This window comes from Bufo gargarizans, chromosome 9 (assembly GCF_014858855.1).
Source record: "Bufo gargarizans isolate SCDJY-AF-19 chromosome 9, ASM1485885v1, whole genome shotgun sequence".
Classification (NCBI taxonomy): domain Eukaryota; kingdom Metazoa; phylum Chordata; class Amphibia; order Anura; family Bufonidae; genus Bufo; species Bufo gargarizans.
The window spans coordinates 189,769,435-189,786,560 of NC_058088.1; the positions used below are offsets into that span (position 1 = coordinate 189,769,435).

The 17,126-nt window shown below is 48.8% G+C and overlaps 2 protein-coding genes across 4 annotated transcripts; one reads left to right on the forward strand and one right to left on the reverse strand.

Annotated features, from left to right (window-relative positions):
- Positions 1-641: 641 nt before the first annotated feature.
- On the reverse strand, positions 642-9,255 carry C9H9orf43 (chromosome 9 C9orf43 homolog). Of its 2 annotated transcripts, none has more exons than XM_044268531.1 (13): positions 9,223-9,255; positions 7,561-7,732; positions 7,359-7,470; positions 6,244-6,343; positions 6,028-6,128; positions 5,856-5,943; positions 4,902-5,008; positions 4,585-4,780; positions 4,381-4,495; positions 4,144-4,278; positions 3,312-3,421; positions 2,978-3,110; positions 642-1,521 (listed from the first exon to the last, which is right to left on the reverse strand). In XM_044268531.1, the coding sequence occupies exons 1-13, from the start codon at positions 9,238-9,240 to the stop codon at positions 1,358-1,360; spliced, it is 1,551 nt and encodes a 516-aa protein (XP_044124466.1). In that variant the 5' UTR covers positions 9,241-9,255; the 3' UTR covers positions 642-1,357. The 2 variants fall into 2 exon arrangements, with proteins under 2 accessions (XP_044124466.1, XP_044124464.1); XM_044268529.1 differs by having other exon boundaries at positions 7,359-7,473.
- A 119-nt stretch (positions 9,256-9,374) lies between these two features.
- On the forward strand, positions 9,375-15,187 carry POLE3 (DNA polymerase epsilon 3, accessory subunit). 2 transcript variants are annotated; one of them, XM_044306469.1, is made up of 5 exons: positions 9,375-9,459; positions 9,945-10,025; positions 10,375-10,460; positions 10,938-11,056; positions 14,763-15,187. In XM_044306469.1, exons 2-5 carry the CDS (start codon positions 9,960-9,962, stop codon positions 14,948-14,950), a joined length of 459 nt encoding a protein of 152 aa, XP_044162404.1. In that variant the 5' UTR covers positions 9,375-9,459; positions 9,945-9,959; the 3' UTR covers positions 14,951-15,187. The 2 variants fall into 2 exon arrangements, with proteins under 2 accessions (XP_044162404.1, XP_044162403.1); XM_044306468.1 differs by having other exon boundaries at positions 9,381-9,489.
- The last annotated feature ends 1,939 nt before the right edge of the window (positions 15,188-17,126 follow it).

Sequence of the window (17,126 nt, forward strand, 5' to 3'; positions counted from 1 at the left end):
TCTTCCTCAGCCGTAAGCTCACCCCGCCGAGACCAGGTACAGTATAGTGGAGAGAGAGTGCCTGGCCATCAAGTGGGCACTAGAATCTCTCCGCTATTATTTATTGGGGAGAAAATTCCGACCACTCCTCTCTCAAGTGGATGAGCCAGGCCAAGGACACACAGCAGGGGGACACACAGCCACCCACCCTGCACCTTGGCTGCTCCCAGTAAGAGCCGGCCCGGATCAGCTTTACATACTAAATAATCAATAGATTCAGTCAGCACTAACTGCCGCTGACACTTAAAATTACCGGCTCTTACCTCACCGAGGCCAGGAACCTCAGTGACACATATCTTCCGTCAATGGCGGCCCCTTGCGCTTTCCTGCACTACCAATCTCATATCTCAAATTCAAATAAGCTTTATTGGCAGGACTAAAGGCATATTAGCATTGCTAAAGCAAGTTGGGATGGAGAATGGAGATACACCCAGGGTGGAAGTACATGGCATATGGCACTCCTCTCTATTTCTATCTATCTAATATCTGTCTATCTATCTATCTATCTATCTATCTATCTCATATCTATCTATCTTCTATCTATCTATCTATCTTTCTCTATTCAGAGGAAACAATTGAGAGAAATAAATATTTTCATTCAACAAGTTTTATTTGAAATGGACATTTCCTGACAGCCATGAAGCTGCACTTACAGGGGCCGATAGCGGGGCCCTTAGGGATCACTGATTGCTACAGACAATGGGGAAGATCTGAGAAAACAGTCTAATAGAGAAACTCTCCTTGTTGCCCATAGCAACCAATCACAGCACGGCTTACATTGTTGAAGAGCCCTATAAGAATTGAAAGCTGTGCTGTGATTGGTCGTTTCTCTTTTCGATCACGCTGAAGGGGTCTGAGGCCCGCTGCTTGTCTCCCTGACAGGTACGAACGGCCACGAGGGGCTTTGAACTGAGGCTGGTACATCGTAAACCCTGCGCGTAGGGAAATTGCTTCTCCCTACATCCCCATGACCATTGAGGAGGCTGGGAAAGTAGAGGGACGCCCACTGTAGATGCTGGACCAGAGGGGACGTTGTAATGGGACAGTCAGCTCTCAGCAATGTACGGCGTCTCAAGTTATACAGTGCTACCCCCTAGTGTTCAACATGAAACATTACATGTGTAGCACAATGGATTCACTTTACAGCAGAGCACTGCATCCTAGGGCTGTCTGGCTGCTGCAAAACTACAAGTCCCAGCATGCCCTGAGAGCTGCAGGTCCTGTGTATGAAGCCCGCGGGTACTGTGCAGGCGCCCTGTATGGTGTCACCTACCGCAGGACACTGTACGGATAGTGCACTGTAGGGTAGTGCAGCTTGTTAATACAAGGGGGAGGGGGGAGGCGGGTTGGGTTGTGGAGAAGACGCGCCCTGCTCCGGGTTTTCGTGCACATCGGTACTTTCCCCCATGGATTCTGGAGGACCATCGGAGGTATTGGGTATGATGGATTCCTGGTCTCCAGGGACATCGCTCGGTTCTGACTCTGTGTATAGAAAAAAATCACAGAAAATCATCCGATCGATGTACGGCCGTATTATGTGGAAGAATGTGAAAGCACTGTATGCCAGCTTTATGTGGGCACTCTATGGCGCTGATATGTGGGCCTTTTATGGCAGTATTATGTGGGTACTGAATCGCAGCATGCTCGAAGACTCCATATTTTGGCCACAGTGTGGCAGTATTACACAGGCACTGTATTAAAACATTACATATATATTTGATGTTAATGGTAAATAGGCAGTGTATGGCAGTATTATGTAGGCACTATATGTCAGGATTATGTGGGCACTTTGTGGCAGTATTATGTGGGCACTGTATGGCAGTATTATGCCGCACTGTATGGTAGTATTATGTGGGCACTGTATGGTAGTATTATGTGGGCACTGTATGGCAGTATTATGTGGGCACTGTATGGTAGTATTATGTGGGCACTGTATGGCAGTATTATGTGGGCACTGTATGACAGTATTATGTGGGCACTATGTGGCAGTATTATGTGGGCACTGTGTGGCAGTATTATGTGGGCACTGTGTGGCAGTATTATGTGGGCACTATGTGGCAGTATTATGTGGGCACTGTATGGCAGTATTATGTGGGCACTGTATGGCAGTATTATGTGGGCACTGTATGACAGTATTATGTGGGCACTGTGTGGCAGTATTATGTGGACACTGTGTGGCAGTATTATGTGGGCACTGTATGGTAGTATTATGTGGGCACTGTATGGCAGTATTATGTGGGCACTGTATGGCAGTATTATGTGGGCACTGTATGACAGTATTATGTGGGCACTGTGTGGCAGTATTATGTGGGCACTGTGTGGCAGTATTATGTGGGCACTGTGTGGCAGTATTATGTGGGCACTATGTGGGCAGTATTATGTGGGCACTGTGTGGCAGTATTATGTGGGCACTGTGTGGCAGTATTATGTGGGCACTATGTGGCAGTATTATGTGGGCACTGTGTGGCAGTATTATGTGGGCACTGTGTGGCAGTATTATGTGGGCACTATGTGGCAGTATTATGTGGGCACTGTATGGCAGTATTATGTGGGCACTGTATGGCAGTATTATGTGGGCACTGTATGACAGTATTATGTGGGCACTGTGTGGCAGTATTATGTGGACACTGTGTGGCAGTATTATGTGGGCACTGTATGGTAGTATTATGTGGGCACTGTATGGCAGTATTATGTGGGCACTGTATGGCAGTATTATGTGGGCACTGTATGACAGTATTATGTGGGCACTGTGTGGCAGTATTATGTGGGCACTGTGTGGCAGTATTATGTGGGCACTGTGTGGCAGTATTATGTGGGCACTGTGTGGCAGTATTATGTGGGCACTGTGTGGCAGTATTATGCCGCACTGTATGACAGTATTATGTGGGCACTGTGTGGCATTATTATGTGGGTTATATAATAAGTAGAGGGAACTCACTGCTACTAATGTAATCTGCCGGGAGGAGTGCAGCCATATCCCCGGCCTCTGTCACTGTCCCCGGCTGCGCCTCTTCATTTCTCTCTCCGGGGATGTCCTGCTCGGCTCCTTTGCGGCCGTCTGTCTCTTCTGGCTGAAAGAACATCAAGCTAAAGATTAGAACAACGACAAATACAGAAGAACTACAAGCCCCAGTCACAAATCCTCAGAGGTCCCTTTTGGCGGCTGACTATCTCCATTTCAACAAGGTCATGGGCATTAGGTTGTCATTGCCTGACTCTGCTGCCAAATACCTGATGTACCCCATAATCTACCGCCCTGCGGAGCCACTTACTGTTCTAGAAGGTTCTTCATCTGTCCAGGACCTCTGAGAAAATCCACCCAAAGATGGAGAATTTCTGCTCTCGGAGTCAGGTGACCTCGTTGTGTCGCAAACCACGGACCCTATGGGTGACATAAAGGTTACGCCAAACAGTCAGTGTGGTCATGGCAGTATTATATGGGCATTGTATGGAGGTAGTATGTGGGCACTGGCTGGCAGCAATATGTGACCACTAAATTAAGCTACTAGCAGTAATAAATGACCACTACACAGAAGTATTAGGTGGCCACTACATGGAGGTATTATGTGGGAAATAGTTAGCAGAGATAGGTGGCCACTAGTTGGAGGTATTATGTGGGCCTTGGATGGCAGTACAACGTGGCCACTAGATGGAGGTATTATGTGGGCATTGGATGGCAGTACAATGTGGCCACTAGATGGAGGTATTACGTGGGCATTGGATGGCAGTACAACGTGGGAACTGTATGGATGTATTTCGTGGGCACTAGATCAAAGTATTACAATATTAAGGCACTGGATGAGGACATTGGATAAAGGTATTAAGCGGGAATGTTGATAGTGGATGGCAGTATTATGTGGGCCTTCCTGTCAATATGGCTGCCGCTACTACTATAGGGGGAGGAATAAACTAAGGCTGTAACCACCCATCATGGCGAGATGTAATACAGCAAACATCACAACTCATATAATGAGAGAAGAGGGTGGTAAGCCCAATACCATCAAGTTATCGAGCGGCAGGACGGTCATGGTGGCACGAGGCGCTATGTACCTCAAATCTCCCATCATTTATCTATGATAATATGGTCCCCAGTCATCTCAGTACCTGTGGGGGTCTCCAAGGCTTGTGACTTGTAGTAACTGAGGGCAGAATCCGGGTCGTGGGGGAACAGTCCGATGTGGCCGAGCTGATCCGGAGCCATCGACTTGTGGGATCTGCGAGTTGTGTTTGTTCTTTGATCTGAAAGTGAACAAAGTCCCCGTACATATAGCGTATACTGCGCCTACCCTCCATCACCCAGTGTGAACAGGGCCGACCAGACATGAGAAAATCGCTGATTACCTGGCGGTCTGATTCTGTGGCTGGGACCGGCGAGGTGAATATACTTCTTCCACAGGTAATACTGGTTCCTGATTCTGTCTATGTTGATCTCCGTGCCATTGGGAGACGCAGATCGCTGGAAGAGTCCAAATCAGTATGAAACGGCTGATAACAGAGAGACAACACAACCAATGGAGCAGTGATTTCAGTAGACGCAGAGCCGACCTGCTCGTCCAGTCTGTACACTGGGCCAGTATGGAGCACAACTGGGCACTTCTCTCTGGTATCATGGAGGACGACCCGCCGGTTCTTCGCTATTATCCCACGGTAAGGTGGAGAAGATGGAGAATCAGTGATTGGCCCCTGGTCCTGGAGTCGTCTCCGGCACGTTGATGGTTTCTCAGGATGTTCTTGCACATCCCTGAAAAGTCAGCCGTTAAAATCAAGAAGAAGAGCGGGAAAATCAGAATTATACATGTACAGAGATAGACATAACAAGGGACAAAGTGGGGTAAACGAGGAGAGAAAGCAAATATTCCTACCTCACTGGCACAACGTTCTTTGTATGTGGTAAAGGAGAAGACCCAACTAGCGACAGATTTACAGGACATCCACCAGTCGGGGGCTTCTTCTGCTTTTTTATTACCGTCTGAAAAGAGAATATAACTACTATAATACTGCCTCCTATGTACAAGAATATAACTACTATAATACTGCCTCCTATGTACAGGAATATAACTACTATAATACTGCTCCTATGTACAAGAATATAACTACTATAATACTGCTCCTATGTACAAGAATATAACTACTATAATACTGCTCCTATGTACAAGAATATAACTACTATAATACCGCCTCCTATGTACAAGAATATAACTACTATAATACTGCTCCTATGTACAGGAATATAACTACTATAATACTGCTCCTATGTGCAAGAATATAACTACTATAATACTGCTCCTATGTACATGAATATAACTACTATAATACTGCTCCTATGTACAATAATATAACTACTATAATACTGCCTATATGTACAGGAATATAACTACTATAATACTGCTCCTATGTACAATAATATAACTACTATAATACTGCCTATATGTACAGGAATATAACTACTATAATACTGCTCCTATGTACAAGAATATAACTACTATAAGGGCCGCTTCACACGAGCGGATGCCGTGCGTGGCATCCGCTCCGTGAAAGAGTGCCAAGACCCGCTGCAGACTGCAGAGGCACGGAGCAGTAACATGACTGTTAATGCTCCGTGCCTCTCTGTTATCTCTTTACTACGAAATCACAGTTGTCACTGTGATTTCGTAGTAAAGAGATCACAGAGAGGCACGGAGCATTAACAGTCATGTTACTGCTCCGTGCCTCTGCAGTCTGCAGCGGGTCTTGGCACTCTTTCACGGAGCGAATGCCACGCACGGCATCCGCTCGTGTGAAGCGGCCCTAATACTGCTCCTATATACAGGACTCACCAGATCTGGATTTTGCTTCTCTCTTTTCGCTCCTCCCGGTGGATCTTTTAGTGAAAGATCTTTGATCCAAACTTTAATAGGTTTTTCTCTAGGAATAAAATGGACAGAACATGTACTTCGGCACGACTGCTCCCCTGCTATGTAGCTATATATGAGGGTCTGCCGTACCCACCGGTCCTGTGTCCGCAGAGGCTGGCGCTGGGCGTTCGGCACCCACACCATGGTCACAGCTCTGCTCTCTGTATTCTGAAAAGAGGGATTAAGGACCTGCACCTGGAAGAGCAGTGCATTGTGGGTAGCAGCACCTGTATAGGTATGTGCTCCCCAGGACTCCCGGGAAGGCAACGAACCGCCATCTTGTTACTCTTATTCGGTTCATATCACTTACCTTCTGAGACTTCTTGGAAGAGAAGCAGGACCCTGACAGTCTTGAAGGAGCGATGAGATCCCTGTATGAATTTACACCTGGAAAGTAGACCTTCTCCATACTAAGAACACAGAGACAGAAAACAAGATTACTACAGAGACCGATAGATAGAACGATAGATAGATAGAACGATAGATAGGAGATAGATAGATAGAACGATAGATAGGAGATAGATAGATAGGAGATAGATAGGAGATAGATAGATAGAACGATAGATAGGAGATAGATAGATAGATATGAGATAGATAGATAGAACGATAGATAGGAGATAGATAGATAGAACGATAGATAGGAGATAGATAGAACGATAGATAGGAGATAGATAGATAGGAGATAGATAGAACGATACATGGGAGATAGATAGATAGATAGATAGAACGATACATGGGAGATAGATAGATAGATAGGAGATAGATAGATAGATAGAACGATAGATAGGAGATAGATAGATAGAACGATAGATAGGAGATAGATAGATAGAACGATAGATAGGAGATAGATAGAACGATAGATAGGAGATAGATAGATAGGAGATAGATAGAACGATAGATAGATAGAACGATAGATAGGAGATAGATAGATAGAACGATAGATAGATAGAACGATACATGGGAGATAGATAGATAGATAGATAGAACGATACATGGGAGATAGATAGATAGATAGGAGATAGATAGATAGATAGAACGATAGATAGGAGATAGATAGATAGAACGATAGATAGGAGATAGATAGATAGAACGATAGATAGGAGATAGATAGAACGATAGATAGGAGATAGATAGATAGGAGATAGATAGAACGATAGATAGATAGAACGATAGATAGGAGATAGATAGATAGAACGATAGATAGATAGAACGATACATGGGAGATAGATAGATAGGAGATAGATAGAACGATAGATAGATAGAACGATAGATAGGAGATAGATAGATAGAACGATAGATAGATAGAACGATACATGGGAGATAGATAGATAGGAGATAGATAGAACGATAGATAGATAGAACGATAGATAGATAGGAGATAGATGCAGTTGTCAGACAGGCCTGCAGGTGGCAGCGCTGTTGTACATGCTGTAGGCTGTGGTAGGGGGGACTCCTGGGCTGCACGCCCCCATGTCGCCTCCATCCTGGGGGGTCCGGCTGCTCAGCAGGGTGGTGACGCTCAGGACCGGGAGTCCGCCTGCTGATGAATGTTAATACATTTCCGCTCTATGAGCCAGCACCGCCTATATATGAGAACGTAATGCCTAGGTGTCAGTGCACACTGTACCGTCATCTTGGGAGGGACGTCTGGAGATGGATCGGAGCGGCCGGTATCGAGGGTTTCCCTGTTCGATCCTCCTCAAGGTCACCCAGCACTGCGGATGCGGACACGCGGGGCGCTGACATACCGTCTCATCCAGCTCCATGTGCTGCGCTATGTGTGGACCGTCCGGGGGGGCCTGAAACATACCGCACCGCGTGAGCCCAGCTCTCCGCGGGTCCTGGGTGGTACATATTCCCTGCCGAGCAGCATCCCCTGCTGTATACAGCTATAATGCTCGTTTGCTACAATGTATCAGTGCAGGTAAAACTACATGGATACAACTGTAACAAACCCTCAGCTGTGAGAACGATCAGGTCTCTGCGTCTGGGTGTAAAAAAAAATAATATATATATATATATATATATATATAAAAAAATGTTTCCATTCACTGACAGCAGGCAGAGGTCTTGAAAATGGCAAGCAATTGAAACCCAAACTGTGCAAAGGAAAACTATCCTAGTTGCCCGTAGCAACCAATCGGATGTCACCTTTCATTTCTAAAAGGCGCTCCAAAAAATGAAAGGTCTAACCCAGTGCTTCTCAATTATTTTCTGTCATGCCCCCCCTAGGAAGAAGAAAACATTTCGCGCCCCCCGCGCGACTGTAAATAGTATGGTGGGCTGAGGGCTCTGTGGATGACGGACACTTATGGGGGGGATCTGTGGATGACGGACACTTATGGGGGGGATCTGTGGCTGGCACTGTTATATATGTGCCATCCACAGTGCCCCCCCAGCCCATAACAGTGCCATCCACAGACCCCCACCCCTTAACTGTGCCATCCACAGATTCCGTGTGCCCGCCGCCGCCGTTTAAAGTTATTAAACATGCCCCCCTCACTCCTAATAGTACCATATATCCAAATTTCTTCTGTATAATGCCGGCAGGCGGGCCGGCGCATCCCTCAGTGACGTCACTTGTCTGCGCCGCCTGCCTCATTCATAAAGCAGGCGGCGCAGGCACGTGACATCACTGAGGGACGCGCCGGCACGCGTGGCATTATACAGAAGAAATTCGGATATACGGTACTATTAGGAGTAAGGGGGGCATGTTTAATAACTTTTAATTCAATAATACATTTTATATTAGTATACCGGAGGGAGTGGTGGGGCGGGGCTATAGTACAGTGACCGCACCGCCCCACCGCTATTGCCGGCCCCCAGCTCCTCCCCCGGCCCCCGCTCCGTACATCGCTTCCAGCGCCTGCGCCGGCCTCTGATCACAGGAAGGGAGATGAGCGCTTCCACAATGGAAGCGCTCATCTCCCTGCCGCATATTACACTGCGAGCTATCGGCCGCCCGGCGCCCAGCCCGCACACCCCAAAGGCCGGCCCTGAACGAGCCCCCCTTTACGGAGCCTGGGGGGCGCGCCCCACTATTTGAGAAGCACTGGTCTAACCTGATTGGTTGCTATGGGCAACTGTGCCAGTTCTACTTTACACCAGCTTGTCTTTTAGAAAGTTACAGAACTTTTCATTCTACAATTATAAAGCTTTATTCACATGAACACAGCGCAGCACTCAGTCTCCGAGGGGACTACAGATCCCAGCAAGCAGTGGGCAGATCCATGTTAATACAGCCCCCCCAATACCCAGACATCGAGCTCGGTAATTATTAACAACTCACCCGCGCTCTGGTCACCATGACAACACAGGAGGACGCCGGCACGCCTTCACGCCGCTGCGGCCCCGCCTCGCTGATGCTGATTGGCCGTTCTGTCCTGACGCGTAATGGCGGCTTGTCCCTGGAACGCATCACAGGAAGATGGCGGCGCGCCGGTGAAACGCATGCGAAAGGGCGGGGAGACTGCAGAGCACGTGGTGTACGGAAGCTGCTTCTGGTGGTTCTTGGCGCGGAATTGAGGTTGTGGCAGAGTTAACTTGGATCTAACTGGTTTGTAATGGGAATGACAGCAGGGTGGACAAGCGTGGTGGCTGTTTTTAAGGGATTCCACCTTGGCGGGAACTACAACTCCCAATATATTGTGTGCAATGCATGCTGAGATTTGTAGTACCTTAGTTGCAGGGTGCTTGTGTGTGGAGATGATTTTGTATAGTGGGATATCGCTGTAAGAATAGTTTGTAAGGTGGCGCCATTTTTAGTCGTTTTGTTAGTCCCTGTCCGTGTCGGCAGCTGTCTCTCTCTTTGGCGCAGAGCGCTCCTGTTTAGAGGAATTCTTGGTGACAGCTGCTTCCGGCACTGAATGATGGTGACCTGCGGTTGTCACCCATGCATGCATGCATGGATGGTTGCTAAGCAACGGCCCCCTGTAATCTCATTGGTTGAGCACAACCGGCGCGTGTTTCTATAAGAGGGTGTAAAATAACGTCTGCCATGTCTTCCTGTAGGTGTAGTCGAAGAAGATGGCAGAGAGACCGGAGGATCTCAATTTACCCACCGCCGTTATCACACGGATCATTAAAGAAGCCGTAAGTGACGTCGCTGCGGGCAGTTGTTAGGTGCAGCGCCCCCTGCTGTCTTCCTCCCGCCACCATCTTCATTTAAAGGGAACTTCTGACCGGAACACGTTACCTCCTACCCACTGTGGTGGGACCCTACGAGTCATGAGGGTCCCGTGCCCTGTGAGTGGAGCATGCCCGCCGCCTACCCATCGTGATGGGACTCTCTGCGGCAGAGGACACGTGTGACCACCGGTCAGACCCCCACAGTTTTACAGTTAATGTGTTCAAATCAGAATACCCATAAGACATCCGTATCTGGTCCTCCACTTGGGAGGATTCAGGCGTTTTACGGACGTTCTGCTTTTTCTTTCTTCAGCTTCCAGATGGTGTGAACGTGTCCAAGGAGGCGCGCAGTTCCATCTCGCGGGCAGCCAGCGTCTTTGTGTTGTATGCCACGTCCTGGTGAGTGTTCCCCACGTCGTGACGCAGTGATGTTTGTCCTCTTTCTGTTGGCAAAGGCAAGGTGGGATATGTCGCCCACGCAGCCCCTTCCTCATAGCCCTCCATCTGCCAGTACAGAGAAGAGAACCTCCGTCCAGTCCATACGAGGACCCTGGTGGGTTTTCCTTTCGTGTGATCTAGACTCTACGCCACGTCCACCATCTTTCCATCCCTCAGCATGGAACCATCGGAGGTACTGTCTGCAGGATCTCCCGATGTGCACCTTCTGTGTACTCGCACAGTGCATAGATTAGCTACGTGGAGAAGCAGCATAGCCTGGTATCTGGCTGTGATTTACCGTGTCCAGCGGTCCGGCCCTTTATGACATATATGTCCCCATCTCGGTGGTCTCCCATCAGAAGTTCCATAGGTAGAAGATGGCCAGAAACCCTCTTATAGGGTAGAGGTTAACCCCGATCTTTCCTGTTGTGTTTACAGCGCCAATAATTTTGCAATGAAGGGAAAGAGGAAGACGCTGAACGTCACAGACGTGATGTCCGCCATGGAGGAGATGGAGTTCCAGCGCTTCCTTGATCCGTTAAAAGAGGCGCTAGAAGGTGAGCGCTCCTGACTGCAGATTCCCATTGACCTCCTATAGGTCGGCTCAATGAGTAATCCTCCAACCACTGCAGAGCTTAGCGCTGGTTCTGGAGGTCCGTTGGCATTTCTGAGGCAAGGCGAAAAGTGACCGCTCACCGTGTCTTATTCTCGAAGGGCCTGTGATGGATACCACGCCTCGTGCCCGCTTGACGTCATCTCCGTCGAGCTCACGAGACGCAGTATGGTCACTTGTTACCAAAGCGTGACGTTACGCCTCCTGAAGGAGCAGGTAAGGTCAGGTTGGTACAGTTTACACAGACTCGTCCTGTCCACGCGGGCACAGAGAGGCAACAGGCTGAGAGAGCCTTCTCACTGCCGCAGTGAAACAGCGCCTTCTCAGCCCGGGTCACCTGCCACCAGCTTCTTGTTTGATATAAGCCCGGTCCGCTAACGGGATTGTATAGGGTGAGAAACCAACCCGCGGTAGCTTATAACTAGGCCGAAACATGGACGTGGGGATTCGTGATTAAGATACCAGACAGCACAAGATTAAATTATATATTGAATCGCCTTAAGGGCGCACTAGATATAACACAGTATACACACAGAATATATACAGTGGTCTGAGGTTACAGATACAGGATGACACAGAGTTGGTTATGATTAGTCCTTTGCTATATTCACATGGAGGGCAGTGATGTCAGCTGGTTGCAGGTCTCTCTAAACCCATGGCACAATGTGACCCTCCTTCAGAGAAAGACTTGCCCGCTTGCTGGCACAAGCCTTTTTAAACTTTATCCAGCCCCTCCTCTGGGAAGGGTCCACTCCCCCTCTTCTGGGCTGCCCTTAAATGACCCACCTAACCCTTTAGGGTTCATAGCTCCAGACCAGAAGGTCACAGGGAGCTAGGTCTGGGACCAACGGATGCGCATGGGTTCCGGCTACAAGTAGAGACCAAACGTGGTGCAGTTATTTGGTTTCTGTGGGGAGATATGTATATCTCCCTTCCCTGGCATCCTAGCATCAAGCCAGGACCACGTGGATGTTTGGCTTTGCCCCAGGATCGCAAACAGATAACCGAATTATGCCTGGGATGGACGGACGACTCATAATTCCTTATGAAATGTCGGTGCCAACATGTCTGAGGGAAAGTGATATATCTGGTCTAGGGCTAAGACCTCCGGCCAGGAGTTTTCCTGCTACATCCTCCTGGTGCCTGTCAGCTGGAAGAAGTGTGACTTTATCTACCAGGGGCCTCCTTGAAGCCTGAAGGGTTTTCTCCCTTGCTATCTGACAGCAGATGGCTGGGGGGTGAGAACATATTTTTCATGTACACTGACTGTACATGCAAAAGGGGAATCTAATGATACTCCTTATTCCTCACAGGGCCCATTCACACAGTTTTTTTTATGGGGAGTGGAGTTCCCTATTAAAGTGACCAGACTCAATGGATTTGTCAGTGATTGGAGGGTCCTGACTCTCCACTGACAGAAGATTTTGTTGGGAGATCAGGCTGTTGGATTTCATCATGCCCAGTCTTTAATAAACAAAAATGGTGTCTCTTTCCGTATTACCAGCTGCAGTCCTAAAGCAAAGGAAGACAGGTCCACACTTCCAAAATAGTCAGCAAAATAAAAATATATCAGGACCGCGCTACTATATTAGGTAGAAAAATGCACTGTTTTTTTCCCCCCTAATTCTTTTCCAGCTCCTTATACATGGTGTAGAGTATTAAATGGCGCCATTAGAAACTTGTCCCGCTGGAAAAAAAAAAAAGCCATCATTTAGCCACGTTACTGGAAATGTGAAGAACTTCTGGCTTTGGAAGGCAGGCAGGGAAGAACAACACAAATTTGTTGAGGGCTTCAGGTGTATGACCAGCCTAACCTGTAGCCTAAAGGGGTTTTCTGGAACCCTCTGCAAACCCACCTTTTAAAGGGTTGTTCCCATCTCGGACACTGACTGCATATCGCTAGGATATGCCATCAATGTCAGATGGGTGCGGGTCCCAGAGGCTCCAATCTCCAGAATGGGGCCCCCAGAGTGAAGAAGAGAACATGTGCGGCATGCTTTCCATTCACCGCTATGGGAGTTCCAAAAATAGTTGAGCGAGCGCACTCGTAGATGGAGCACCACTGCTTCATTCATAGCTATGGGACTGCTGGAAATGGCCGATCCCGTGCTTGGCCGTTTTGGGGATTTCCATCGCAGTGAACAGAGGGTGGCTGCTCTCCGTTCAATTCTGGGGCCCGGTTCTGGAGACCAGTGCAGGTGCCACCTCTGGGGACCTGCACCTATCTGACACTGATGACCATATCCTACTGATTTGCCACCAATGTGTGAGACGGGCCGACCCCTTTAATTACACACGACTCGCCTGTAGGAGAGAGTTTGTAATATGCTTAGGGTACTTTCACACTTGCTGCAGAGGATTCTGGCGCCGGAACTGCCTGCCGGATCCGTCAAACTGATGGCATTTGTCAGACTGATCAGGGTTCTGATCCGTATGACAAAAGCATTGAAATGCCGGATCCGTCTCTCCGGTGTCATCTGGAAAAAACGGATCCGTCTTTTTATTATTTTTACTCTTCTTTTTTTTTTTTGTGGTCTCAGCACGCGCAGACTGCAATGCTGGATCCAGCATTAATGCATTTCAATGGGAAAAAATGCCGGATCCGGCATGTGTTCCGTAATTTTGGACGGAGATAATACTGCAGCATGCTGCGGTATTATCTCCGTCCTGTTCGGTCAAAAAGACTGAACTGAAGACGTCCTGATGCATCCTGAACGGATCGCTCTCCATTCAGAATGCATTCGGATAAAACTGATCAGTTCTTTTCCGGTATTGAGCTCCGAGGACGGAACTCAATGCCGGAAAAGAAAACCGCTAGTGTGAAAGTACCCTTACTGTTCTGAAGTCGTGTGGATCGCGGTCACATGCCTCCCCTCTTCTGAAAGTCCTGCTTCTGTCGACATCACGCCCTTTACCAGGTTTCTGGGGCCAGCACCGCTCCTCTCCACGAACTCCTGACTCCACCTCATCTGTCCATGCACCAGGGAAAGGTTCTGGTCCCATCCATAGCCCGGGCCAGAAACCTGGTAAAGGACATGACGTCAGAAGAGGAGCGCTGCGTGATAGGCTTCCCGAGCAGCCGATCCACGTAACTTGGGTCGGCAGAATCTGCTGGGTCCTCAGAAATGTCTGCAGATCGCCCGGCTCGTCTTCATTTAGAATAAGGGTTATCCTGACGAGACATTTCCAGTGCTTGGGCCTAGGCATGGTGCGGTATCTACCCATTCGGTAACAGGAGAATTCCTTTGTAGGGTTTGTGCAAGGTTAGAAAAAACGGATCGGTGGCAGAACCGGGTCAGATAAATGGGGCTAAACTGCAGGACCAGACGCAGCCCTTAGATAAGTGGGGCACTGTTTTTTTTGCGGCCCCATTGAAGTGAGCGGCTCTGCATCTGACCCGCAAAAAGTACGCATTGGATGCGGACAAAAATGTTTGTGTGCATGAGCTCTTAGACCAGGCATCCTCAAACTGCGGCCCTCCAGCTGTTGTAAAACTACAACTCCCACAATGCCCTGCTGTAGGCTGTTCGGGCATGCTGGAAGTTGTAGTTTTGCAACAGCTGGAGGGCCGCAGTTTGAGGATGCCTGCCTGAGACTGTAGAGGTGCTGGTCAGTTCCTTCGTCTTCACGCTCTTCCTTCCACCTCCCAGCATACAGACGGGAACAGAAAGGAAAGAAAGAAGCCACAGGCTCGAAAAAGAAGGATGGTAAAGACAAGAAGGCGGACGGAGACGACCCAGAGAGAAGCCGGGAAGAGGAGGCTGAGGAGGAGGAGGAGAAGATGGAGGAGGATGAGGTTGAGGTTGTAGAAGAGGAGGAGGAGGAGGCGGAGAACTGAGATGGACGGCGCCTACATGTAGCAGGACTTTGGGGGCCCTTTGCGGTGACTGTGTTGGTGCTGGCACTGTGTCCGGTGAAGCCCCCTCACCCGTCAGACCCATTGCTCTCGTGGTTTCCTCTGTGGTCTGGTTAAAGTCACAAGTGAGAGTAGTAGTGCGAGATGCCGGTGCACACGGCTGAGGCCTGTACAGGAGATTGTGTATGTAATAAACATGGAGTAGATGTCTGTTTTCTAGATCGAGTTGTGTCTTATTTATGTCTTCTACACATACGCCCAACTCTGCTCATCTGCAACTGTGCTTCTCCTGCTGGGAGTAGTAGTCCCACAACAGGTGATGCCAACGCTTGTTGCGGACCTGGTGCCAGTAAACACATAGTGACTTCTCAATGATTTCACGTGGGGGTGGGGGTTGTTATACTAAGCTTCGTGAGGGTTTTTCACTGACAGCAAGCAGAAGTCTTAAAGGTGCTATTGCAGGGCTTTCTGGTTTTATTTGCTTAGGGTTCTGTTCATACAGCAAAATACATGTCGGGGATCTGGTCCCGATTCAGTGGCACTGCTGTTTATTTGGCCACAGATGATTGCCAAGAGGGGCCACGTGGGGAGCACAGTGGGCGTCTGCATGTGGATTAGCCCATTGAATGAGTGGGTCGTATACAGAAGCCTGAGGCTCCAGTTTCCAATGGAGAAATCCGCCAAACGGGATTGTCTAGGATGGAAGAAAACATGGCGGCCTTCGAGAACCAGCACCACAACAGTCTTCAGGTGGTGGGTGGTACTGCGGCTTAGTCCTCCTTCACTCACCAAGTACCAGACCCCTAAAATGCCACATGGGGGGGGCTGAGAAGAGAACACTTCCTTGTTCTGTGGGGTCACATGACCCCCTCCCGCCCAGTCAGCAACCCAGATTATGACCATGTGACGAAAAGGTCCTGGTCTCCTTAGAAAAAGGAGCGGCACAGAATGCATCAGGTGATCTTTTCCAGAACTGCTGATTGGTCCAGAGGAATCATGTGACTCGACAGAACCAGGGAATGATGTCTTTTTAGCTCCCCGGTTAGCATGGCAAATCTCGTGTCTGCTCGTCTGTGTATAATGTGAGCAGACGCTCGCTGATCCCGGCGCATTCACATCCAGTCAGCTGAGCCAAATGTGTTTCCATCCGTCAGCAAATTCCTTAAATTCTCCGTGATTTATCAAGAGAAACGAAAAATAATAGGTTTAATGAGAACTTTGTGCAAAAATTAAAGCTGGGTGACAACCAACATGGCCGCGGTAGTGGTCACCCAACTTTCCCAGGATTCTGAGTGTCACATCCTCCCCGCTCCTTTTTGTCGGCTATGACAACCCCCGATGGCTGTCCGTTCAGCTGCCGCAGGGGTTGTCAGCCCATTTTCCTAATGCAGGGATCAGGAACGGCTCTCCAGGTGTGGAACTACATCTCCCAGCATGCGCGGACATGAATGGAGCATGTTGGGAGTTGTAGTTTTACAATGGCTGCAGCATCCGAACCCTTTCCTAGCAGTAAAATTTGCCAGGAAAGCTGGACGACAACCAATATGGCTGCTGTGTCAGATGCCGACCGCCCTGAGGGTTCACGTGTTTGGTTGCATTTTCCGTAGGACAATCACTCCCAGCAGAGGTTCTTAGGGTTTATCAACTTCAAGAACTGGTTCTCGTTTTTCCTGTCTCTACACAGATTCGCCACCACACCCGCTCCCGGAAGCTGTGCCCATGGATGCCAAGCTGTGGGTGACAGGCCTGTTCTGTGTCCCTTATAGAAGGGGGCCCCTGGGAGCGGCTCCGCTAGACCATCTGTGATTAGGGTGGGACCCCCCACCATTCCTGAGAAAGAAGGGGCTTCAGTGCGATAGTCCAGGCATCCTCAACCTGCAGCCCTCCAGCTGTTGTAAAACTACAACTCCCACAATGCCCTGCTGTAGGTTGATACCTGTAGGCTGTTCGAGCATGCTGGGAGTTGTAGTTTTGCAACAGCCGGAGGGCCGCAGTTAGAGGATGCCAGCTATAGTCGGACCCATTCACCTGGGGCAGTGCAGAGAGCCGTCCTAGTGATGTGCTGCCATACAGTGCCTTGAAAAAGTATTCACACCCCTTGAACTTTTCCACATTGTTTCTCGTTACACCCACGAACTTCAGTGTAATTTATGTGATC

What these genes read in the sequence shown, in the direction of transcription:
- C9H9orf43 (XM_044268529.1), bottom strand. An exon ending in CCTACCACAGCCTACAGCAT is followed by an intron (nt 6,344 to 7,358) that starts GTACAACAGCGC and finishes CTGTGTTCTTAG; the next exon opens with TATGGAGAAGGTCTACTTTC. An exon ending in TGTACAGACTGGACGAGCAG is followed by an intron (nt 4,496 to 4,584) that starts GTCGGCTCTGCG and finishes GGACTCTTCCAG; the next exon opens with CGATCTGCGTCTCCCAATGG.
- POLE3 (XM_044306469.1), top strand. Translation starts at nt 9,960, where the DNA reads ATGGCAGAGAGACCGGAGGATCTCAATTTACCCACCGCCGTTATCACA. An exon ending in CACGGATCATTAAAGAAGCC is followed by an intron (nt 10,026 to 10,374) that starts GTAAGTGACGTC and finishes TTCTTTCTTCAG; the next exon opens with CTTCCAGATGGTGTGAACGT. An exon ending in GTTAAAAGAGGCGCTAGAAG is followed by an intron (nt 11,057 to 14,762) that starts GTGAGCGCTCCT and finishes TCCACCTCCCAG; the next exon opens with CATACAGACGGGAACAGAAA.